General features: G+C 36.4%; 1 protein-coding gene across 2 annotated transcripts in view; it reads right to left on the bottom strand.

Annotated features, from left to right (window-relative positions):
* Positions 1 to 25,958, bottom strand: part of Mitf (transcription factor Mitf) — a 75,421-nt gene that overhangs the window by 29,267 nt on the left and 20,196 nt on the right. For both annotated transcript variants that reach the window (XM_029310357.2, XM_029310356.2), the window contains exons 2-3: positions 20,989 to 21,196; positions 18,521 to 18,886 (exon numbers count right to left, since the gene is read on the bottom strand). In XM_029310357.2, the coding sequence (XP_029166190.1) occupies positions 18,521 to 18,886; positions 20,989 to 21,196 (574 nt within the window). The remainder of the gene's footprint in view (positions 1 to 18,520; positions 18,887 to 20,988; positions 21,197 to 25,958) is intronic.

Below are 25,958 nucleotides of genomic sequence, written 5' to 3'. Positions count from 1 at the left end.
TCTCGCAATAAGATTTCAATAAGATGCTTGTACATTACACATTGAAAGACAGACTTGTGTATACAAGTCAAGATTTCTATATAATTGTACATCTCTTTAAGAATTTTCATCTTTTCGAAAATTTCATCACTGTTAATCATGAACATATTTCGGGGAATAATGAAAAATTTACGTTTTAATATATCGAGACGCGTTGTGAATGTAACTACATCGGACCGAAACAGATTTCATAATGGATTTGTGAAACAGTGCGTCCGTATAATTACATATACATATGTACGTGTTTATTTTACATTACTATCTATCTCGATAATAACAATACATGTCGCTCGCAGCGCGAGCGATGTAATAATTTTCACCGCATTCTAGGCAGCGCGACACTCGTCAATGCGCGGCTAGGTGTGTGTAATTAAACAATTTTCACACCACGTCGATCAGCGGCGCGACATAGTAATGCGCTCATTAGTATCACTTACATACGTCACGTACGTGACGCAGCATCATTATCGTAAAACGCAGTCTCTCCACGTTGACACCTACTTCTCTTTACGCGCGGATTAACGATCGACCAATCGGCCAACAAATTATGACTCTAACATCAAATTCGAGGAAGAAACAATTCAAATGCATTTTTTTTTGCAACTTAATAATTCGCGAGAATTTGATAATACATTTCTTATTAATTTTTTCCTCTTATTATTATCTTGAAATTTTATCGGATTTAAAATATCACGTATGGTCGCGGAAAATCAAAAAGATCGCGACGTAAGATCGATATACAGGGTGTCCGGTGACTAACGGATCAACGATTACAAATGGATTCTTTGGTCAATTTGGGAACGATTTTTCCTCAGCGAAAATGTCGAAATAGGTCATCATTTTTTACAACTTTCCAATATTTGTCATTATGTATCTTTATAACTAAGCCTCAAATTAAAATTTTATTATAGTAAACTCTACCTGAATTTAACTGAAGAATGTAATTATGTTAGACTTTTAACTCCAAAACGTTTAGTTTTCAAAAAAACCCATTTTTTTCAATCGCTTATAACTCGAAAATTATTGACTTCTCAACATTTTTGCTAAGGAAAAATCGTCTCCAAATTGGCCAGAGAATCCGCCCTTAATCATTGGTCCGTTAGTTACCGGACACCCTGTATACATTATATTTGATTCCAACACGTTTCCTGCGCGCCCGATTACACGCACGTGGCAATGAGTTTCTGATGATAACAGCATTGTTCATCGCGATAAGCCGAGGGAACGGCTGTGATCTGCGTATACGGAAGTACACGTAATCAATACGGAAAATTGAATATTTATCGCTCCCTCCACGTGTACGTGTGCGTGTTCCGGTACGCGTGTTTCGTGTTAACCTGTTACGCACTCTTTTCCGGCTGTATAGCGCGATATCATCTTGAACATCGCGAGAGGTAAACACAGGAAATACGCTCATCAAGACACGCGCACGCGAATTCTTGCACATTTGTATATCCTCCTGTGCACGCGGCTGCAACATGTTTATCCGATTTCCAGATGGACCACACATGAAACGAAAATGACGAAGAACGACGAGAGAAAACGTTATTGGCTCTCTCTTGCAACATCGACATCGTAATTTGAACAATTTGCACGCGAATACCCGACTACTTTCGAGAGCCAATGTGTGTGACAATGTCGAAATAATTGTAAGCTTACGTATGCAAAAAAAAATAAGCATAACTCTAATACTTCCGATCAAAAATATTTCGACTGTAATTTTACCATGTATCCTCGCGCAAAATGTAGATTCCAGAATTTAAAAAATTCAGTTTAATTTTCATACTCTAATACATCGTAAAGTATACTGTACATTTTTTTATAACCAAAACGATTTATTTCGACATTGTGTGAAGTGTTACATCATTCCACATTATTTTGAATCCGCTGCGTTATAAACTAGAGAGAACATAAATCTGTGTCAAGCCGAAGCGCTAAACGCTTAATGACACATGTTTAATACGCGATGAAAATTTCACTCGGCAAATCATAATCAGCGCTCATTGGTGTGTAACATTAAGTAATAAGCGACAAGTCACGTTGGCAATGAACAATACACAATATTCGACGCCCACGACGAATTGGCAGCTGCGCCGGCAAGGCCGCAGTCGCTGTAATTACATCTTCGTGAAATGCATTTCTTCTCTCGATATCGCGGGGGAGGAGGAGGAGGGGGGGATTTTGAGTTCTCGAGGGGCGTTTCTGAAATATTGCAACGATATTAGCGGCACGCGATACCTCGATTTCGCGCATCTCTCGGAGAAACGCAGGTGTATTTGGATAAACAACGTGTAACGACGGAGCCCTTAAGGAGTGAAAACGCGTTATCCTTCAAAATGTTCCACGAATTTATAATTTTTACAATCTATTCGTTCTTTCTCTTTTAACGGATGTGTATAATAACGGAAAAATGTGTTATTTTAACATAAACGTCAATTTTTGAGAGAACGAATCGTTGGACGAAACAGCGATGTACCATATATTCGTTTATTCAAGGAAAATGTATCAACTGCGTAAAATCCAACTGTTTCGCAGGCCTTTTATGTTCCCTATAAAAAGAGAAAAATGTATATAAACTGCTATATAAATTTTTGTTTCACCGACTTACGCCGCTATTACCTTAGTGAAATACGTGTGCATCAGGATATTGTCTAAATTTTTAAAGCCACTAGTAGCAGGACAGAATTACAATGATGGCCGGACTACGCTATCTAACGTAGGCATCTTGAAATATAGTGATGACGGTATCAAAAACGAGGCATAACGCTGGACCTTTATTACGAAATAAGGGCCGGTAAGGTTTCCCTCGCGTGATAAGGCAATACAGGTGTACGATATTTCATCCCGTGGCAACAGCAGTTAGTATGCCCGTCAAGTATACTTCTTTGCCCTATATATATGTAGGTATACGAGCTGCGCTCGTAAAAATCCACTCGTTTCCGACGTTCGATGCGATTTCAAGATGAAACGCCAGCGCGTAAAAGTTACTTCTTTACTTCATCTCGACATAATTTTACATAACTAAACGCGGCGGTTATTAAATAAGGTCGTTGTACATGACCTTAAAGATGGGCGGCATATCAGCAAGGTTAATGCAAATTAGGAGCATTGCCACGGTTATCTGCGCTGCCTCAAGATGGATACGCGACATCCCTCGCACGTAGATTTATCTCGTCCGCAATGCGTCTTCTGACCAAATCACGTGATAGAATTTAATATTAACACAGAAAACTTAGAAAATAGAAAAAACGAAAGATAATAGCCCACCAAGCAACTCTATAAAAAAATTAAATTAGGATATTGTCTCAATTTTCTTATTAAAAATACACTCGATATAGTTCCAGGGTGTCCAGCAGACTCAATGAAAAAAATTCCCTGACTTTTTCAGATTTTCCAAGACTAGAAATTAATTTGTTCCCTGACTTTTTAGTATTATTTTTCTGAATATATAATATGCATATGTTTACAATTAATTGTTGATCGCCAGTAATAAAATTTTAACAAATAATAAGATGCAATTTAATTCGACCAATAGCCAGTTTTTGGTCGAATTAAATTGCATCTTATTATTTGCATATATTTGTATGATAAATCAATTAAATGTTAAATCATGAAATCCTTGAGATATTTTTGTCAACAATGAAAAGGTTCGGAAGTTAAACAAAAATTTACATCAATTATACAATCTGCATTATGTACGATAATCGAAACAAACATGTCACTATAAATTTTTTAGTTTTGTCTCTATCAAACACATTGAAATAAAATAACACGCTGTAGATGAATCGATTTTTAACACAGAAAATTGGCGCGCTGGAAGTCAAGAAAAAGTTCCAGTATTTATTTAATAAAAAATTTCAAATTATTGAGACAAATATAGAATAATGTGAAAAAATCCAGATAAATAGTAAAATTTCTTGACTTTTCACTGACAATTCCAGATTTATCAAATTCCCTAACAATGCCCGGTTTTCCAGATTTCCTTGACCGCTAGACACCCTGAGTTCATATCGCGAAATTTGAATAAAATTCAGCATGAGATATGATAAAAAAAAATAAAAACGAAGACTATGATGTTATTCTATAAGATTTCTTCGAGACGCGCTCTCAAAGTTACAAGAGATGCAACGTGAGAAATGCGTCGAAATTTACTAGTCATCAATCTTGAGACGAGCACAATATGTTAGTGCGATACATTTCGCTATGTCCAGCGTGATATTACTCCCGTCGTCGCTATCGAATCGATTTCGCGTAATTTCCATAATCCGTCATCGTCAAAGGCGCCTTCTCCTTCGCCATCTCGTATAATGCTCGGGTTAATTCCGAATATCAATCGCTCCCCTTTTCTCACGTGGGCCGCGTTATACTAAACGTTATCAAAACGCGCGTTAACCCTCTCGGGAGGGAGGCTCGCATAAGCACACGCAGATGGAGCGGTATCAGCAAGATTGCCGGTACAAATGTGGAAACATTACCGGCTATCTGCGCTTCTTCGCGCGGCGAGAACATTATACCGCGTTCGCACTTTCAGGAATCCACCGCTTTGATTAATCTCCGCCATATATTTTCCCGCGTGAATATTACGACACCGACGTTGCAGGCATCTCGTATTTCGCCGCTGCGCCACTTACTTTACACTTACTCTTCTTGGCAGTCTACATTGTTACTCGGATATTTTTATCCCCGCTTATGGAATTATGAAAATTTTATTCATTATACAGTATCGCGAAATACGCTCAGCTCAATTTATTATCGCGTGTAAAATATGTGCATAAAAATTTAGATTTTGTCGACTAAAAATTGTTTGTTATTAGATTCTTAAAAGTCAATTATACGCGGATGTTTCCAGAAATATTGCACATTATATGCATATTATATATTATATTTAAATTAGAAAAAAACAGATTTTCACATGTGATATTAAATATAAAATATTACTCATTTCGTAGATCGAGTCTATATATATTGCAAGGAAAATGATGTTTCAATTGCTTACATTGTCTTACGTAAGAGCGCGACAGAAATTTTTTCTCTCTCTCTCTCTCTCTTCTATTTACGTGTATGAAAAAAAATCCAATAATATCTGACTGACGTTTGTACGAAACGCGGTCGCGTATAAGCTGGTTATAACGCACGATACAACCGAATTCGTCAAGTATCATGGGTCTCGTTTCTTTTCAGGTCACGTTTTTGCTGCTACCCTAAAGAGTTATCGCTGGGGAAGGGATACGCGGCCTGTAACGCACATCCAACCAACTGGCACCAAGTACCAAGTGATACCTCAAGGCGAGGCCTCATTCTTGAATGTCGCGTGTGCATCGTGCACGCTGCAATGAACGAAATTACGCATAATTTGACATTTGATACCGCCGATTCGTCCGTGGCAGAAACGAACTCGAATCGCAACGTCTTATTCGTACATTTACAACTTTATCGCGTATGACATATAGCATCGAGCTTATAAATTCTCAGAAATGACATAGATATCGCGCGTAATTTCCTCATCTCTCTAAATTTACAGTTTTATATCTATAAATATCTACTAGTGAATAATATTTGTATAATTTAATCTCGAATATCTTAATGACGAAAATGTGAAAACATAGATAACATTAAAATCAAATAAAAAATAAATTAAAACTAAACGAAATATAATATCTCAGATAGTGATCTATTCATTAGAATTTAACTTTAAATGGCAGATAATTTTTCAGTTCTTTAAATCTGTTCTCTCTCTCTCTCACTCTCTCGACAGAATAATGAAATATCTTGCATCTGTGTATGTGAAAAGAAAATTATCATTGAAAATTACGCGAGGTACGTACTTATCATCGCGTATACGCAAACGCGCATCCGCAAGTACACAGAACACTTTTTATCTTGAAGCGTCAACCTAATTATCGTGATTATCGCACGGCGTTACGTAACGAGGCTACATTGCCGGCGCTTTATTTGAGGACACGTGTAACGTCACGTCTTCTTCGTGGACCGAGTGTACATGCATACATACGTGTACGCGACATCTCTGATGTTATGTCAGTTTGGAGACCGATTCGAGGATTTTGCGTGCATTATATCATTATCCTGACTGCAGCATATCGTTACGATGCTCATCGGATGCAGATTACGTGAACGCGATGGCCGGTCGGTTTGCATCCGGTGCATCCGAAAGGGAACTCATCCTTTTTCTCTCTCTCTCTCTCTCTCTTTTTTTCTCATGTCGATGCGCTTCCAATACACACGTCGGCATTTCCTCCCCATCAAATGCCCGTCGACAACGATTCATTCTACGGCGATTCATGAATTCCCACCACGAGACGGTCCGGATGCAAGTTATTAATCCACGAGTGTGCGTGTGATTATTTTCGAACGGAAATACGCGAGATAACTGTGTTATTCCCGCATTGTTTCCTAATCGTTAGATATGTGTGCACGTAATGACCAACAAAAACTATAATATTGAAGCTAATTTGTAGAATTGTGCGTAACTTTTATTATTGAAAAGGCAGTATTTAAAAAGAGAATATGTCTGTGTATAAATATAATATATATTAGGCATTTTTTCAAATTGCCAAAGGCAAAATAACATCAAGGCAAAAAGCTATAATTTTACATCAATAATGACACGTTAATTTTTTTTTGTATTTTACAACGTCTCAAATCTTGCATTGTTATTTTCGTTTAAATTGACAGTTTCAACCACTGTACTTACGTGTCGAAACATACATTACGAAAAGAATGCTTTCGACTGATAGATTATCAATATCATACGTGACAATTCGTAGATAAGAAGAGAAAGATATACATGACGTCTTGTAGATTGGCGTGTCGAAACATGCCATTGATAAAACGATTAATCTACCTATCGACTACGTCTGCCACTCGATCGAAATGTAAACAGACTGCTGTTAATTGTTTGTCGAGCACAAATCCAAACTTCATAGCTTGAATGCTTGAGAAAATTGACTTTGATTAGTATTTAATTACTCAGAAAAATTAATCATAAATTATATTTTAAAATTGCTCACATCGTAACAATATTTATAGAAATAAAAAAAAAGAATATAAGTATGCTGTCTTCTAAGCTGGGCAATAGAGCCAAGGAAACGAAACGAAAAATTAATTAAACGGAACTGTATCTCAATTTGAGATCCCAAAGTTCCACATATAAATTAATTTCGAAACTTACATATGGAGAAATAAGCGAGAAAAATATAGGTCCGAAAAGTCGCTGAAGCGGGAATCGAACCCGCGTCTTTCACTTTCCGGGCGACTGCTCTTACCAACTAAGCTATTCAGACCCTTTCGATCCTATATTTTTCATTTGCCTTTTTAGTAGATGTTAGTAAATACCGCCGTGATTAGCCCAAGGCGTGAATAAACTCAGAAATAAATATTTTTATCGGCTCTCAATATAAATAATATAAGTATGCTGTCTTCTAAGCTGGGCAATAGAGCCAAGGAAACGAAACGAAAAATTAATTAAACGGAACTGTATCTCAATTTGAGATCCCAAAGTTCCACATATAAATTAATTTCGAAACTTACATATGGAGAAATAAGCGAGAAAAATATAGGTCCGAAAAGTCACTGAAGCGGGAATCGAACCCGCGTCTTTCACTTTCCGGGCGACTGCTCTTACCATTTAATTAATTTTTCGTTTCGTTTCCTTGGCTCTATTGCCCAGCTTAGAAGACAGCATACTTATATTATTTATATTGAGAGCCGATAAAAATATTTATTTCTGAAAAAAAAAGAAATTTCAATTAAATTGTTTGCAAATTGCAACATATTTGTAAATTTTTACAAATTAATTTTTAAAATATGAAATAAATAAAAAATCAATTTAAAATAATTTTCAAATTATATAATAATACTTTTTCAATTATATACACACACACATTTAAATTTCTCTTTAAAAAAATTAATTGAAATACTATATGCCTTGTGTTATTAGTCATATCTTTATAGATATATAAAAATCTATATAAATATATAAATAATTCAATTTATCTTTTATGCAAAACAAAGGTAAAAAGTTAAAGATATATAAATTATGCTGTTACTGAGATGTTAAAAATAAGCAGATAATTAAGGTTGATTGAAAGAGCTAACATTAATAACAGCAATCTTTGCAGTCAGAATAGATATGTTTATCTGTGATATGCTGTATCTTATCATGGAATACCTACGCGAAAACACGAAATCGAGATCACGGAAGAAAAAATCTTTGTCGGACGTCGAGCGGAAATGGCGAATCACAGAAAACGCGGCATGATTATCACGCACAGTCAAAATAACCTGTTAACTCTCCGTGCCACCTTGCACGTAATGACGGTAATGACGGTGTGCTCCAAGTGCATACGTCGTCGTCGTGAAAATGAAAGTTACGACCCGATTAAGGCAAAATATAGTTTTCCATATGGCACTTGGGCAATTAGTAATGCATTAGTAATGCATTAGTAATGCATATGCCGGGTTGATCATTTACCAACTCGATAAAGTACGATACACATTAAGCATTAAAAAATGTATAAGAGTTAAATGATATTTATATATACTAATCTCTCCTGCCTTGAATATTAACGATTACCTTGAACGCTTTCTATCTCTAGGTACAATATTCAATGTTGAATTATTTCAACAGTCATTTTTACGAATTTTTCAGCCTTGGCGCAAAATTAAAATGTCAATAAGAAAAAAAAGATCATAAAGCAAATGTTTTCCACAAGTGCTGCGGTATTCGTTTTTGTTCGCGCTGTGAATGTAATCTAAAAAATGATATTTATCCACATTCGTCGCAGCGAAGGTCGCGCGGCGTCGAAAATGCGAAATAATATTTGATCATCTTCGAGATCCTGGTGCGCCCGAGAAACCACAAGGAAGGAATAATTTCTAAATCACTTCACTCACCTTACATCTCCGCGTGATAATGTTAAACACCGGCATGATGCAGCGACGACGTTGGTAAAACCGACACGTGCTGCACGCGCAAAGCTGTCGCTTCCAGTCAATTTCTTCCCAAGTATACTATCAATAGTTCCTGAGGATGCTGCTGCTGCACTCCGATATTCGATCTTCAATTTCGATCAATCGAGCGAGCACTGCGCGCCGAAATCGCGCCGAAAACCCATCACTGTTCCAGTCGATTTCTAAATTAAACTCCGATCGATACGGCGTGAATCGTTTCGCACCAAGTATTTAAATAGTCTGTGAAGGAAATTTTCTGTTCCTCCTCGCGCGCGATGCAAGAAAAAAGTATAGACCCTGAGAAAGATATTTCGATATTTTTATTTCCTCGAAAAATACCAAACGCTAAACAGTTCTTTTATTGCGACTAACACGCAATGTCATTCCGTTCCAGCGATAAATAATTGTCGAGTGCAAGTATTTCGAAAGAATACACTGACTTAATCACTATCAGTGATCAGATAACAATATCATCGAAGATCTGAAAGCCTTCACGATATTCAATTTTTCAGAATCGTTAATTAATTCCGTCTATTTCTGTCCTCGACAGCTTTGCTGCAAGTTGTCATTCCAAACAATACCTTCAACAATACTTCCATCAGTCGTTACAAAATTCTCTTTTCCGATTGACACACCGCATTCACTGTCAATAATCGGAATTGTCAAAAACGTCGAAACAATCGAGCCGAAATATCCGTCGGTTTTTTCCTACTGACAAGCGACGAACTTGTGCCTTTTATTCCGATTCAAGACGATGCTTCTCCGCGATAATTGTCAGCAAGTCACTACAACGCTCTTGAGACACGCTTGCCTAATCAGCGCCGGCAATTAGATAACAAAACCGTATCGTTGTCGCGCCTGCTTGAATCTCGCGTTTCTTCTTATTCCATGCGTTTCTCTCCGAGCACGACACGTCATCCGTACACCGGATCCGTCGTCGTCGTTTCCTTTCTCGCTCCAGGCGACGTCCGCCTCGCGCGAGAGACAATCGCAATTGGGTCGATCGATGACACTTTCGTCGTCAGGATGGGCGACACGGCCGCGCCGACGACGACAAGGAAAGGCGCATTTTCCTCGATCGTTTTTGCTCTCCTCGCTCTTATTTGCGCGTTTATCGATTCCCGCTGCGTTTCACCTGCAAGCGCGTTCCGGCTCAAGGTCGCGGCTACCAGATAACACCCGCCTCTCGATCCGCGATTCGTTTCTTCGACGATATATTGCACGATGATACGGATAACCTGAATCTAAAGCATGTCGTTCTTTTCTATTATAACACTTTTAAATTATGAGATAAGTAGAATGGAAGGATTCATTGGAGATCGTTTTTTTTCTCTTCGAAATCTTCGAATGATTAATTTTCGCAGCTCTGATGATCTTCGGAAGGATGATGATCAATGTATCTTGTGATAACTCAAAGAAAAAATACACATCTCGAAAACAATTCGATTATAATATTTAGAAACTTTTTAGTCGTCTCCGCGACTTTTAAATACTATTTGAATACTAGAAACTTTAGAGTAGGTTTTTTCCCAATCGCGCGCGTTTCGCGGAATCGTTTACGGAAAATTTGCAATGTATATATATATATATATATATATATATATATATATTCGGAATTGCCCAGTATACTCGACGCCGGTCGGTTATACTCCGATGAGTTGGCAAGGACAAGGTGCGAGGTCACGCGAGGAAAACTCGAGGAAAATCCTTGTGTTGTTGGAAAGAATCTACCGATTGAATCTATCAGTGCAGTTGTGTCCAACGTTTCCAAGGCTGTCACGTTTTACGTTTATATCGTTTTCGATGTGAATCGAGTTTCTACCTTTCGATGTACTACTACCTTTTGTGCAACTCCACGATCGTATTGAAACGAATAAATTTGCCGTGAAATTTCGTCGCAACGCCTCGGTAATGCTTTCACTCGTTTCCTTTTTAAGCGACACTACAACACACGCGAGAAATAAAGTCCGAAATATATATTCGTCGAGTTTCCTCCGACGCGATCGATCTCATCCTTCTTCGAGAATTATGATCAGACACGAGACGCTTTATTACGGTCCATTAACGAAGCTGGTGATAAAAAAGGATTGACAGTTTATTACCTTCTCTGTTTCCGCGCGCACAATCATAAATGTCTGAAACTAAAGCACAAGATGTCCTTGACGACTATTACGGCACTGGACATGTAATCGCTCGTTGTAATCCACGTTTGAACAGCCGCGCGTTCTTCTCTCGCACAAGATACAGTCCGGGGAAGGGAAATTAAATTAAATTCCTCGACTGATGAGGAAAATGACACTCCGCGATCCGGCCGGTACGAAATTCTTCGTCGGCGACGAAAACCACGATGCGCGTCGTCGCGAAATGCGGCGCCCTGCGCACACCCTGAAGTATCGATCAATCGATACGCGCGACGCGCGGGAAAACGTGCGCGGCAAGAGAAAGCGCGCCAAGTTCGAAGGCCGCGATTCGAACTCGCTCGCGTGAGTCACGACGACGTACGTAGACGGAGCTAAATGGCCGACTGGTCAACAATCGCGCGAAACGCACACCTCTTCGGGGACAATAGAGACGGCGGCCGCGCACGATTGCGCGCCCACCAGGAGCAACAAACAACACACCTCACGACGCGACGACGAACTCGTGCTCTGAAAGAACCGAAAGCTGAACCCGTCGCCGCGCTGCGACAGCGCTTCGTTCGCGCGTTGACCCGCTCGGCCGTCTCCGGCGCCCCTCGGCCGCCCTCGGCTCGCGCGCCACGCGCTTACCGCTCACTCGAGCGCCGACGACTGGCCGCAACAGGTTGCTGTCAGTCGTGCACCGCGAATCGAATCGATCGTATATTTGGAGATTTCATTCCCCGTTGTCGAAATAGGTTTTTCACTCTATACATGGTGTTTTTTTTATTTTTTAAATGTAAATAAAACTTACATACGGAAAAACAAGGCAGAAACTGCGGCAAAAAAAATGGAAATGCTTTCAACTTCTATTAAGCTATCGAATTTTTCGAAACCATAAAAACTGGATATTTTTCCGATTTTTTAAAATGTTTTTCTTTAGTATATATTTTTGACGATACTTGAAAAATTAGTTGCAATTAATTACGCTCAAATTTTTACATTGGCCTCTTCTTTTTTTGGAGTAATAATCTTTCGAAAAAGAAAATATATATCGAATGAAAATTATTTATGCTAGATTAGATTATTTCGAACAATTTAATCTTATCTTAAAGGCACGATATTGCGGACTTTTGTATCTCTTTATATAATTACCGGAAAAATGGATGAATGATATATTAAAACAGACGACGATAGTGATCTAACAAGCCTTAAATGTCTCCACAGTAGTTACGTCAAAACGTTGGCTTGACAATGAGATATAACACATTATCTTTTACGTCTGAGAATGAATTACTTGCAGAAATTACTTGGAATCATGACTGTTTACGACACAAGCCTAGAAATTATTGTTATTAAAAACAAGACGATGATGTATATATATTATACGAATAATGGCATCAATAAATTTGTATTCAACACTTATATATGCATGAGATTAATAATTAATTTCTGATGTCATTCTTCTCTTGAAAGAGTTTCTTGAAAGAATCGAGCTGCGGATAATTGAAAGAAAGCGCGATAATAACGCGTTAACAGATGCCGATATAATATTTTTACGATTGTTCTTATATAACGCGCGATTACGATGCTTACCTCGTTTATGCAATTACGTTCGAGATACTGCGCGAATGATATGATCATTAAATTTCAGACGGAGATCGAAAAGAATTTAATATGTCCCGCTTTTTATCTATTCAAAATTTGTACGCACAATTAAAGCGACATTTAAAAAGCGCAAATATAAATACATTGCCGGATTTGTCGCGCATTTGTCGCAAAAATAAGATTTTTATTTCGTTAGTAAATTGTTGTAATCTTTCGAAAACTTTTCTATTTGTTTTATACGCTGTAATATCGCTATTCTTATCAAGATATGCTTTATAAAATAAAGTATGTTAATAAGATAATAAAATAAGATGATAAAAGTGAGACGGAGGTTTAAGAGTCAAATACCTACGTCGCATAATCTGAAAAGTGGGATTTGATAAGAGCATAAGAGTGAAATGTAAATACTGATTATCGAAGTCAAGAGAAAGATTACACACAGCAGGCAGACAGTGATGTTCGTTCGTGTGTTTCATGCCGCATGTAACATACATGTGCAACTCTTTTCTAAAGAACTATGAAAGTTTAATGATGACTCTATCTATAGCATGTAAATGTTCCATCTTGAAAGAGAGGAAGAATTTCAGCTTGCATCATTATTTGCTTTTTTAAACTCGAAAAAATACAATTCACATTGTATGTATTATTCACACAAATTATAGAAAAACTTAATACATTAATTTATTATAATAAAAGCTGTATAAATTTTTTTATGTAATACATTCGCTATTTTTTCTCAAATAATACAAATGTAATAAAATAAAATAATGCGATGTTTACAGAAACAATTTCATGTTTCTTGTGATTTGCAAAGGATAATAAAATTCGAAGAAAATCGAAACGATGATTGTATACATATTTCTTTTTCAATCTGTCATATGTGGAGTGTCTAATTTATCAGGTCAACGATACATATAAATCAACAAGTCAATCACAAAAAAAATTATCGGATACAGATCTAGGTTCTTTCTTTCACCTGGCATTACGTATTCCGAGCTCGCGTTACAAATACGAGACACTGGTTTGGTTACAGAAGCAGATCTCGTATTTGGTAAGCGCGATCTATCGACGTCGCTAAACTAGAGCCGCCCAAGCAGCGCAATCAGCTGAAATACTGCAGAAAGCAGGAACGTCGGTAGGGAATATTTAGATGAGTGTGTCTCGGACGAGAAAGAGAGAGAGAGAGAAAGAAAGAGAGACGAAGGAGGGAACATCCATTACGTAACGGAGCCTAAACGTCCGCATCGCCGCTAATTTATGATTCTTCGTTCCGAGCAGCCTTCGTCGACATTGTACTTGGCGCTATGGAAACTAGAATGTATTTCGATTGCAATGAAAGATTTATGCAGATCGATTCCGGAGGTTCCGGCAATGTATTTATATTTTATCCATAAATTGATAATAACTTCGCTGTCTCGTTCGGACCAGATAAATCGTCTATGAAATGGAACTAACAATGTAAGCAATCATTTACTTGAAATAAAATGTGATTCGCTAGTCTACATTTTTATTTTTTGAGAATCTAGTCAGATTTTATTTATGGGAATTTTAAAATTATTTTCCATAAAATCTGTACTCTAATTAATTCACAATTAGGTTAGATATTTTTTTATTATAATTAATTCTTGTTTTCTTAAACGTGAGACCTTAAAAATAAAAATTCCTGTCTGAAATAAAACTAACAATATAAGCAATTGTTTACTCCAAATAAATTCATATGATTCGACAGTCTGAATTTTTTTAAAGAATCTAGTCAGATTTTATTTTATACGAATTTTGAAATTATTTTTCATGAAATCTGTATTCTAATTAATTAACAATTAGGTTAGATATATTTTTATTATAATTAATTCTTGTTTTCTTAAAGTTGGGACTTTAAAAATAAAAACCCCCGCGCTAATATAAAGCATAAAAAGAATTAATTAATATATAGCTACTTACTGTGAATTGTACAATTCGGAAGTGAATCCTGTTGAATATATATATCAAGCGAAACTGTTATATATAAATGCGAGCGTACAAATGAGATTTCTGCATTGCAACAGGTGCAAACACCAGGGTCATATTAAGACTCTAAGCCATTCAAACTACGATGTATTAAGAGCTTAAGACTTGCATACACTGTGAATATCAGACCAATGAAAATTAAGTGCATCGACTGCCAAGACTTTGCAAAATTCTAGGATATCCTAAGCTCAAAATAGCTTTAAAAACTTGGTAAGAAAACAAAAAATCTCTGTTTCCAAATATACTGTTAATTATATACATATAAATATCACGATAAATTGTAGCAATACAAATAATATTCATCGTCGTAAGAAATTAACAGATGTTTCTGTGCAAAACTTTAATTCTACAAGAATAACCTTGATAGAAATTAATAACGAACGCACACACTGTCTTGATACATCAATCGCGTAACGAAGATTAATTGCCCTCAAACGGTCACGATATCGACGACGCACGCATCGAGATCATTCTTTACACGCGATAAAATCTCGAGGGTAGAATCCATTTCGAATATGCTTGCATTCAAATATATACTTTCCCTGAACAAGAGGCCAAATCGTTAAAATTGTAGACGCGCGAGGATAACGCGACCGAGGGATGCTAAATGCGTCGTCTCTTTTACGATTGTTTTTATGACTGTTCAACAGAGACCGAGATTTCTTCATGTTCGCGGATGCGAGCCGAATATCAAAGCAGAAGAAATCGCTGCTCGGTGCTATCTGTCTCGAATGGCGCAATCGAACGAACCGAAAGTAAAAGCGCGACCGCACTTGCTCTCGATTTATTATACCGTATTCACGACAAGATTTACGATGTGTACATTCCTTTAAAAAAAAAAAAAAAAAAAAAAAAGAAAGAGAAATTTAATATCTTCAATATTGAAGAGCCGCGAAAGGTGATATATAAGCTCGTTTGAAAATATCTCATTAAAATAAAACTGATCGATACTGCAGTGGCTACAAAACCTGTCGAAAGTAATCGCAGGGGCTCGTCTATCGGAATATTTCATTCCAACCTTGTACAGCTCTGGAGATATTGGATATTCTCGCGGTATCGAACGTCCATAATAATCGGGGAATATGTGCCGACGAATGCATCGCGCAAATTGCTACAGGGTATCTGACTAAAAGCACTTTGTCCCTTGTCGGCGAATGCCGCGAATATCTACTTTGTCCCGCGAAACGTCTGATCCATTATTCAAAATGGAGACCCACCGTCAAACCGGTCCAGCTGACGAACTGAATCGCAGTCGTTTGAAGAAGCGCAAATATTAACCCGCTGTTATTTTTCTCGAGACTTCCGTCACCGAGTAAAATTATATTTGCTAGATATGTGTGTCGAAATTTCTTAGAAACGAATTGAAAGTAAAACTGACAAAAAGATTAAAATAATAGCAGATATATCAATCAAAAATCAATTGTTAATTAAGTTAATTTATCGTCATGTCATATTACATATTTCTTTAATTTAAGAAATATACATATAATCAATTAACTATACTCTATCAAGCATACTCTACAAAAGCAAATAAATATATCTGTTAGGTAATTTCGTTGTTTAAAAAATTTTCGTTCAAGAGCTGCGTTTTTAACTCAAATATCCAACGTAAATAACTGTAAGTTTGTTCCACGTATTCATGCTTCAAGAGTGAATTTTTTCCTTCTACGAATATAGCCTGAACTCGTTTGATTTCCAAGAAATTCGCGGCGCGGGAGAGTTTAATCAACGCGGGAGAAAAAAATTCGCGAATGAGAAACTCGCGTATGGATTAATGAGAACCGTTTAAATGTTTGTCGAGAATATTGGTCGAGACACCCGGTATATGGGTTCTTCCACGGCGGGGCACGATGGATCAAAGAATCAATTTAAAGGCGACCGTTCATGGTATGTGATATGCGTGCTTGTGTGCCGTGCGTGCACGTATGTGTGTTTGTACGTACATCATCGTCACCAAAAACAATTTCGCCTTATTAAGAGCCCCGGGATCGTAAAGATGATGAGTTAACGAGCCACCAGCTCGTTTCTCGAACGCATCATATACCGGGTATTATAGACAAACAAGAGCACTCGTACGTATTATTACTCGTAGCTTGCGATGCAGCAAGATTAAAGAGATGTTGTAAATATGTATATTATATTTACGTACGTCAAAAAGGTTTCATAACTCGCTTTTTAATCAAAGCCCTGCAAATTAATCGTGACAAAAATTTCTGTGTCAGTGGCAGATTGAAAAGACTGCAAAGATCCTTTTCGATGCATGTTTTGATGCACCAAATTTTTGAAATATTATTTTGTATACAAATAAAATTTTAAATCAGAGAGGACCAAAATTTAGCAGTAAATTTTCTCCGCATCCATGACGAAGAACATTCGACGCTTTGAGAAAAAATAGGACAGAGAGCGCGGCTTTATTTTTATATTCAAATATTAATACTAATAATTCCAGTCTGTCGCTGATTTTGATATAAAAAAATAAACTCAATCATTTCGCGCTTTTAATTAATTTACTATCATTTCGAAATGAGCATTCTTTCTTTCCTTCTTCATCAAAGTACGATGTTGAAAATATAAAATATAGCGCAGTATTGAAGAAATAATATTAAATACAACACTATATATAATAAATTTGTATAGTGCGTGGATTAAAGCATACTCCGCAAAAAAGAGTTACGTATCTATTTGAAATGGAAATGTTTTCCTTAAACATGGTTAAAAGTTGCGCAAACACTCTCGTTCGCGTCATTTGACGTTAAAAATAAACTCGTTCCAGAAAAATAATATGTTGTGCACACCGTGATATGTCGCCGAGGGTTCGTAATCGGCGAGCTACGGTGCTAAATTCGCGATGAGAATACGAACCGGAGCCTACCAAGGGACCTACTTTTGCAGTTTCCTCCTCGCGATCGTTTACAAATCTGCTTTGCGACGCAAATCAGATCGATTTGCAAACCTAGACGGCAATTAGCACCGCGTGCGTGCCGTGAATCTCCACTTGGATGTTGCAGCGTCATGAAACGTGCTCCCGGTATCGTGCTAAATGCACGCCCGTATCTCTCGCGTTTGCGGATTCTTTTAATACGACTGCAAGAAAAGAAAAAAAAATCAATGCACTCGGTTCGACGACGAGAAACGATCGCGAGAGGAATCCGGTAACCGGGTTAAAGGAAACCGCAAACGCGAGCCATAGAAACTATTTTCGTGGCGCGTTTCGCGAGATTACGCAAGAATCGATGATGTCGAAAGCATCCGTGATTAATTATTGAACAAGAGAGAGAGAGAGAGAGAAAGAATAAATTCATCGCGTCCGACGATGCGGGATAACCGATGGATTGCATAAGACCAGTTAGCATCAATCGAAAACTCAATCGTACTTAGATTGGATAAAATGAACGGGAATGACTTAGAAAAATAGCTTTCCTCGCGCATCTCTCAATGCAAATGCGCCGACCCGATTGAAACTGCATTTCTAAACTTTATAAATCTCTCACTCTCGTGTCATCGCAGCAATATAAAAAAAAAAAATTAGCATAACGTAATACAATTTTTCAGTTTCTTTGTGAAACCTCAAATATTTCAAAATAATTTTTATCTTTCACCTAAAATCTCTGAAAATGCATTTATCTAATTTAATCTGTTGCACAATTAAATATTGAAACGAGAAAGAGAAAGAAATTGAACGTTATCCGATCTGAGAATCACTGCTGTACCACCCATGCGATCTCTGCACCTAGTACACCCACATATACACACATATATACACACATACACAAACTTACCTCAGAGTTGCTGGTGGCGACGCTGGACAGACCCGGGGACATGGTGCCGGTGGCGGGGTCCGGGCTCGCCGAGACCACCGTGGGGTTACTGGGGTGATGCGGCAGCAGCGCGGGAGCATGCGGGTACGAGGCGAGATGAGGATGCTGCGGCTTCGGGTGATGCAGCTGCGGGCCGGGCGGTGCACTTTGCACCACCATCGGGACGGGCGGCGTCCTGCCGCCACCCTCGCTATCGGCGCTGCCGACGACCGCATTGCCGCCGCCGCCCTCACCTCCGCGAAACGATTCGTGCAGGTACTGACGCACCTGGTTCTTCTGCTTCTGCACCACGTGGTAGCGCGTCGGGTTCTCCAGCAGCGTGCGCACCTACGGGTTTAGCAAATATATGGAATTTAATAAATGTATCACATGTATTGACAATCAAAAAAATTTAAGATAGAAATATATACAGGGTGTCCGGTAACTAACGGACCATATGATTAAGGGCGGATTCTCTGGCCAATTTGGAGACGAGTTTTTCTTAGCAAAAATGTTGAGAAGAGTCAATAATTTTCGAGTTATAAGCGATTGAAAAAAATGGGTTTTTTGAAAACTAAACGTTTTGGAGTTAAAAGTCTAATATAATTACATTGTTCAGTTAATTTCAGGTAGAGTTTACTATAATAAAATTTTAATTTGAGGCTTAGTTATAAAGATACATAATGACAAATATTGGAAAGTTGTAAAAAATGATGACCTTTTTCGATATTTTCGCTCGAGGAAAAATCGTTCCCAAATTGACCAAAGAATCCATTTGTAATCGTTGGTCCGTTAGTTACCGGACACCCTGTAGAGACCGATTGACTGTTCTCGTTTTATTTTTATTAGATAAAAGATTGGTATTTTAAAATGGTATTTTAATTAGTATTTTAAATTGATATTTAAAAAAATATTCTAATAAAGATCTCTAATAGAAATAGAAAGAGTTAACTCGCCAATTAACTCGCGACATTATACATTAGATATATTGTCATAAATAAAAAATGCGATATCTTTTAATTAAATACTTTTCTTAAAAATTGAGTAAAGATATTCAGAATTTAGAAACGTAGTTAATGTAAGTAAGAGGAAAATAAAATTAAAAAATTATATATACACATATATATAATTATATATATATATATATATATATATATATATATATATATATATATATTCTGAATTTTTCTACTCTAAAAAAATTGTTTGTAATTATTGTATTGAAAAAAAAGACAAAGTCTTTGCAATCTTAAAAATGATTCTACGTAAAAACATAATTAAAAACATCGCAGCTATCGGTCATTCGTGACCACAGTGATCATATTGCGCGTGTAGTTAATTACGCGAGATAAACCGTACGACGACTCTTACATCTCCTCTCGTGTCTTCTCTCGCTATCTGACATTATTCCGAGAGGTTTACATAAACACGATGTACCGAATAGATCTATTAACGACGCTGTTCGAGAATTCGGCTTGCCTTACTACGATACGGCAAACTGCGAGGATCTCGAAACTATAAGGTATCGTTATCTTAACTCGTTCTCCTGTATGTATATCTATATGCACAATGCTTTAAGCGACGGAAACGCAAACGACGGTAACCGGATGCTTGACCCTTCTGCTACTTGGATAACAAGACACTACTACTCATCGAGAAGACCATCGCGTTGGACTTTGGGTACTTCGGTACTTAGCACGAAGTCTAGCACAAACTCTAGTTTTGAGATACAAAACTTTACTCAACATTAAATATAAGAAAATCAAAGAAGAAAGTCAAGAGAAAAAGCAGACGAAAGAAGGCGAAAATACATTTAATAACTATAGTCAAAAAAAGTTACAGGAAAAAAGCTATATATTTATTACATATTGAAATGCGACGATTATTACTAGTTATTCGGATCGAAACCGTGTAATCGAATCAGAGAATAAATAAAGATAAGAAAGTCTAATAAATAATTATTCTCTATACTAAAATATTTGAATAAAAATTTAATATTCCGTGTATAAACAAGGTTTCCGATATAATAATCGGGGCATCTCTTTGTGCAAACGGAACGAATTAAACCGAGTACGAAAGTCCATTTTACGAACTTTAAATAAGAATAAATTAAAAAGATCAGTCAATCTATGCAAATATAACAAAGTGAGAAAAGACACATCTCACTATTTATATACTATATTATATAAAATTTATCCAATTTAAATATAAAATTGAATACATATATACATATTGTATAATAATTGCTCGCACACACGAATAAAGCATATAATCACACGCAAGTCAAAATATAATACTATATAACTGTAAATTTAATATAATATAATTTAATATTATCTACGTGCGTAATATTATCTCGCACGAGGTGACTTTATAATACTATATGATTTGATTCTCATGCGCGAGCAATTTAGCATCGGTCGCGTAAATGCAGCAATGGAAGCACATACTTGTAATACTTGCGGTGGCACATCCACGCCAATGGTGGGCAACGGCGTAGGCGGCACTGGTCTAGGTGGTGCAGCAGCCGGTCTCTGCTGTTGTAAGCTCTGCCGGAATTCCGCCTGTCGTCTCTCCTGCTCCTGCAGCTGTTCTCGCATCAGCTGCAGCTTCAATTGCGTGCGCGACGTCGGCGTAGCTGTTTTGAATGTCGGCGGACTGAAAAAAAGCACAATATTTTTTACACGTAAGATTTTTGTCCCGAGACCTCTATAGCTGGTGTGCTTTTGCCTTACATTTATATTCGCGCTAACTTGCACACGAAAGTTAATTGCAAGTGTCATTTGTCTGCACACTCGAAGAAATTGGATTTTCCTCTTTTAAAGGAATTTTCTTTCCAAGCCATTATATATAATTTATTAATTAAGATATGTATAACAATAAGTAACATTTTTAAGTAATTTTTATCAACTATAAAAAAGTAAAAATTTCAAAGTGATATTTTTTAAATATTATTTTTCAATGACATTTACACATTTTCTCAGTAAAAATAACCTTAGAAAAATTCTTCTCATTTTGTTATCGTTCTAAGTCATCGGTTAAAGCAAATGACAAAAGCTGCATCAATTCGTTCGGAATGAGGCTCGATCAATTACGACGCCGCGCGTTTGTTGACGATAAACGCGGGAATATTTAGCATTGGCAGTTGAGAGAATCCGTCGTCGAGTCCTAAGTCCGAGGTAAGGCCAATTAATCTCGCGGCGCAAACACTATTGAATCGAACTATCTGTCCGCGACGAGTCGAGAAGAAAAACCCCGTAAAGTCAATCGGCACGATTCGCGGCGGCCAAGTAGATAAGTCATTAATGGACAGATGCGATAGGCGAATAATAGGCACGTCGCAGAGTACGATTCGTAATGCGTTGCGAAACGACAAGAAACAACAATCTGTTGAGTCGTTGAAGAAAAAAATGCTGCTCGAGTCTCTAAAGACGAATATATTATATTAATTAAGTAGTATTTTTTTTTAACACGCGCTTTCAAAGACAGGTTTCAATGAAATAAATCATTGTGTAATTAAGCAAAATTTAACTATACTATTAATAAATTTTTTTCATTAGCATAATGGATTGCAATATTAATTCAATAATCATATAAGAAGATAAAAGAAGAATTTAATGTCGATAAACATCTTGTTGCGTAAAATGATAATGCTTCGAAGTTGATTTGTTCAAACAGAATAACTAAGCAGAAACTCTCTTTATTGACGTCTCTCGACCGTTCTACTAAATGTTATCAGACAGAATTAATGGTGCCATGATTCGGACGTAAATTCGAGTGATGATATTACTGAGTTTTGGCAGCGTTCGGCGAGATTCGCGCGATAAAGCGCGCGGAACCTCCCGAAATTCGCGTATAACGAAACGACCATATAATTCAAAGCATATAATTTATTGCACATCGAAAGCCAATAAAATAAGTAAAGAGTTTCTTTGAATTTTGAGGAGAATGCGAACAAAATTTTGCGAACACGATGAATCGCGCAATCGCCTTTATTTTAATATTGATGATTAATATGGCGCGAATAACATTTTTCGCTCTTTGCACTATTAGCATTAAGAATAAATGTATGTCATAGAGATGTCCGTATTTTGCTGCCGACTGAAGGACATTCCCAATTCGGGAACAAAGCCAAGATCTGGCCATAAGAAAGCCAAAATAGAGAGATTGCGCAATCTGGATCGAGCGTTAGCTCGCGAGCGTCTTTCGAGACGATCTTCCATCTTCGATATTTCACGCTTATCATATCACACATCCACTTTGTCTCGCAGAATATTGAAAGAGGACAAGAAATATTGTTCCTCAATCTCCATCTCCATTAATTTTAATCTATCAATTTATTTTTATTAATTTATCGCAATTACAATATTTAAGTATCTTTGTGTTTTTATTAATTTTATTTATTATGCAAATATTGTCACCCATACACAGAGAAAAGATATATCTGCATCTGAATATGAATTGTAAGATGTCTAAAAACTGATGTAATTAAAAAATTCAACGACATTGCAATCATCGCTTGTCGTTCGTTCAATTCATTTTGCATTCATTTTTTTATATCAATTAATTTTTATTAATTTATTGCAATTACAATATTTGAGTACCTTTGTATTTTTATTAATTTTATTTATTATTCAAATATTATCGTACATACACAGAGAAAATATATATCTGCATCTGAATATGAATTTTAAGATGTCTAGAAACTGATGTAATTAAAAAATTAATAACATTGCAATCATCGCTTGTCGTTTGTTTAATCGATTTTGCATTCATAAAAATTTTACTTTACATTTACGAAAAATTTAACAGACTCGTTACGTTGTCGCGGGACAAGGATTAAAATTAAAGAAACGCATCGATAACGAAACTTAAGAAATAACTGTTTAAGAAAACTAAATGATCAAACTTTTCAAGATTCAATCTTGTAGCCAATAGAGAAAGAAGAAGTGACGTCACCTCCACAAAGAAGGACGCTGAATATTCGTTCAAGTCTTAAACTCAAAAGCCATCGTCTTTGTACGATTACGAAATTAAAAATTCTTCCGTTTCCAGCCGAGCGGCCGTAATAAAGCTGTTACAACTTTTATAATAGTAGTACCGGCTGGCTCGTGAAAGGCGATTTAATCAGAACACCAGCTTTCCCGGAGACCATTAAAACGTCTTACGAATTTTTCTATCGTCTAAAAGAAACAGATTTGCTTCTCTCTTCCTTAACACTTTTGTTTTTAAAAGCTTTGACTTTTTCAGCAACATGTTTACGAAATTTTTCTAATATTAATTAAAAATTATAATTTCAGATTTTCATTAAAATATTATATCATATCATGGCCGATTATTTTAAAAAAAGATATTTAGGTTTACTCCTCAATCATACATAGATTTATTCATTAATACAATAAAATATCAAAGATATTTTTTAATATAGATGTTAATTTTATATGCATAACTGCTATTATAAAATTAAATTTTTAATAATTGTTTTAACAGGAAATCTCACAATGTATTTAATAAATTTGAAGAATTAATATCGCCAGAAGAGTAGCAATCGGAAATAAGAATCGGGTATTACTAGTGATGGCTGAGTTCACCAGAAAACTTGTGACCGATTAAAGAACGGAACGAAAATACTGATAGAAGATTGGAAAAGTTTCCGATGAAAAATTTTCTGCGGGTAAGGTCAAAGTTGAAATGGAATTGGGTAGTTTTATTCCTTTCTGATAAAATCGTTGTATCGATATTTGGTGGTAAAATTGAGCGACAGCGAGTTTGATAATGTGTATCTTCGATTCCGGTTGTTTGTATTGTTTCAACACTATAACATCAAACTTTATTCTCCCGTTATGGCATTAATTAAGGAATTTAATATCGCCCCTAGACGAAATTTGCCATTAAAAATCGATGTAACCAAACTGCTCTTGTTAAGATCGAATTAAAACCGGTAGTTTTATTTAATAGAAATTTAATTATCTTAAAGTTTCATTGCGAGAAAACTTTTTGCAATTACATAGATCGATTATAATTTGTTCGTCGAAAATTTATTTCGACGCAAAGTTGAATAATAAATGTCAAATATTTTTTATCGATCGAATTAATACAAAATTAATATCTAGTATTCCTGAAGTCATATTTTACTAAATTATTAACCAGTCATCTTGGAACTGATAATAATAGCAACAATAGCAGGTCTGTGAAGGGTTGTAAAACGAATTCGCACATTGTTAAATATTGCATTGCATAACTCTCGTTATCGCCTGCATGAACAATGCAATCGCGCATCGATTTCAAATACGTTCGCGAAAGGTTTCGGCGGCAAAAGCTTGACTTTATATATAAACAGTCGACGGATCGAAGGTGACCACGGCGTACTCGTATATTTCTTCTCGACGATATTGGATATTGGACGGTCGAAAATAATTTTCGACGTTACATTGGATACCATTAATTCTCCAAGGTCACGTACGAGTCTGCTCGCGCAATACTTGCGCGAGTTTCTCTCTCCATACTACGTATCGCACTTTTTGCCGGCGGGCTTTTATACATGTCCCGCTTATTGTTAGCGAAATAAAGTGTGGAGAGAGAGAAGAGAAGGCGCGATCGTAATACTGAATTTAGTGCTTATATAAAGAGCGACGGAAAATCGCTTATGGCAGCTTCATGCAAATGCGCGCGAACTCTCTCTCTCTCTCTCTCCGGTCCTCCTTCTTATTCACTGTCTCTCTATATACGGTATTCAAGCAAAGATTTTCCTTTGCGAGAGAATCGTCGAGAAGAAATCCTCGGTGGCGGATTTAGAAAACATGTTATCGCACATGTAAAAAATATGTCAGGAAAGTTGATCAAGTATTTCATTAATTAATTTCAAGTAATACAAATAAAATAATTTAAAAATTAAGTATGGATTTATTCTAATTAAATATATATTAAGAATTATTTGATTATTCATTCTAACATATACATAATGTAACTAAATATTGTATTAGACAAACTTTAAAAAAATATTTTGTAAATAACACACAAATTATTGCAATATAAAAATTATATAATTATACTACTATAATAAATTAGTGTGAGAAAGAGAGCTAAAATAAAATTAATGAAATATCTTTTATGGTAATGGTATGATATTTAAATCTTTTTAATCCTTTTGTACGTCATTTATTTTCTTTATAACAATTTATTATTTTTTTTTAATATCAAGCGAGCTTCGTGTTTCACTGAAGAAATACGCCACTGAGAATCCCCGAACAAGGATCGCCAAGAAGATATTACCGGAATATGGAAGGTGGAGGACTGACGGTATTAATGTCATTAGCCTCGAAGAAAATCGGTGTAGCTCGCCGTCGTCAAAGTTTTATCTTCATCCCCGCGAAATGAATTAAGTGAGAAAATATAGCCGCATGCTCTTCCGCGAGACGGT

The sequence above is a fragment of the Nylanderia fulva genome, unplaced genomic scaffold (assembly GCF_048542155.1).
Source record: "Nylanderia fulva isolate GAGA-0341 unplaced genomic scaffold, ASM4854215v1 Scaffold50, whole genome shotgun sequence".
NCBI lineage: Eukaryota > Metazoa > Arthropoda > Insecta > Hymenoptera > Formicidae > Nylanderia > Nylanderia fulva.
This window is presented reverse-complemented; position numbering and strand designations above follow the sequence as displayed.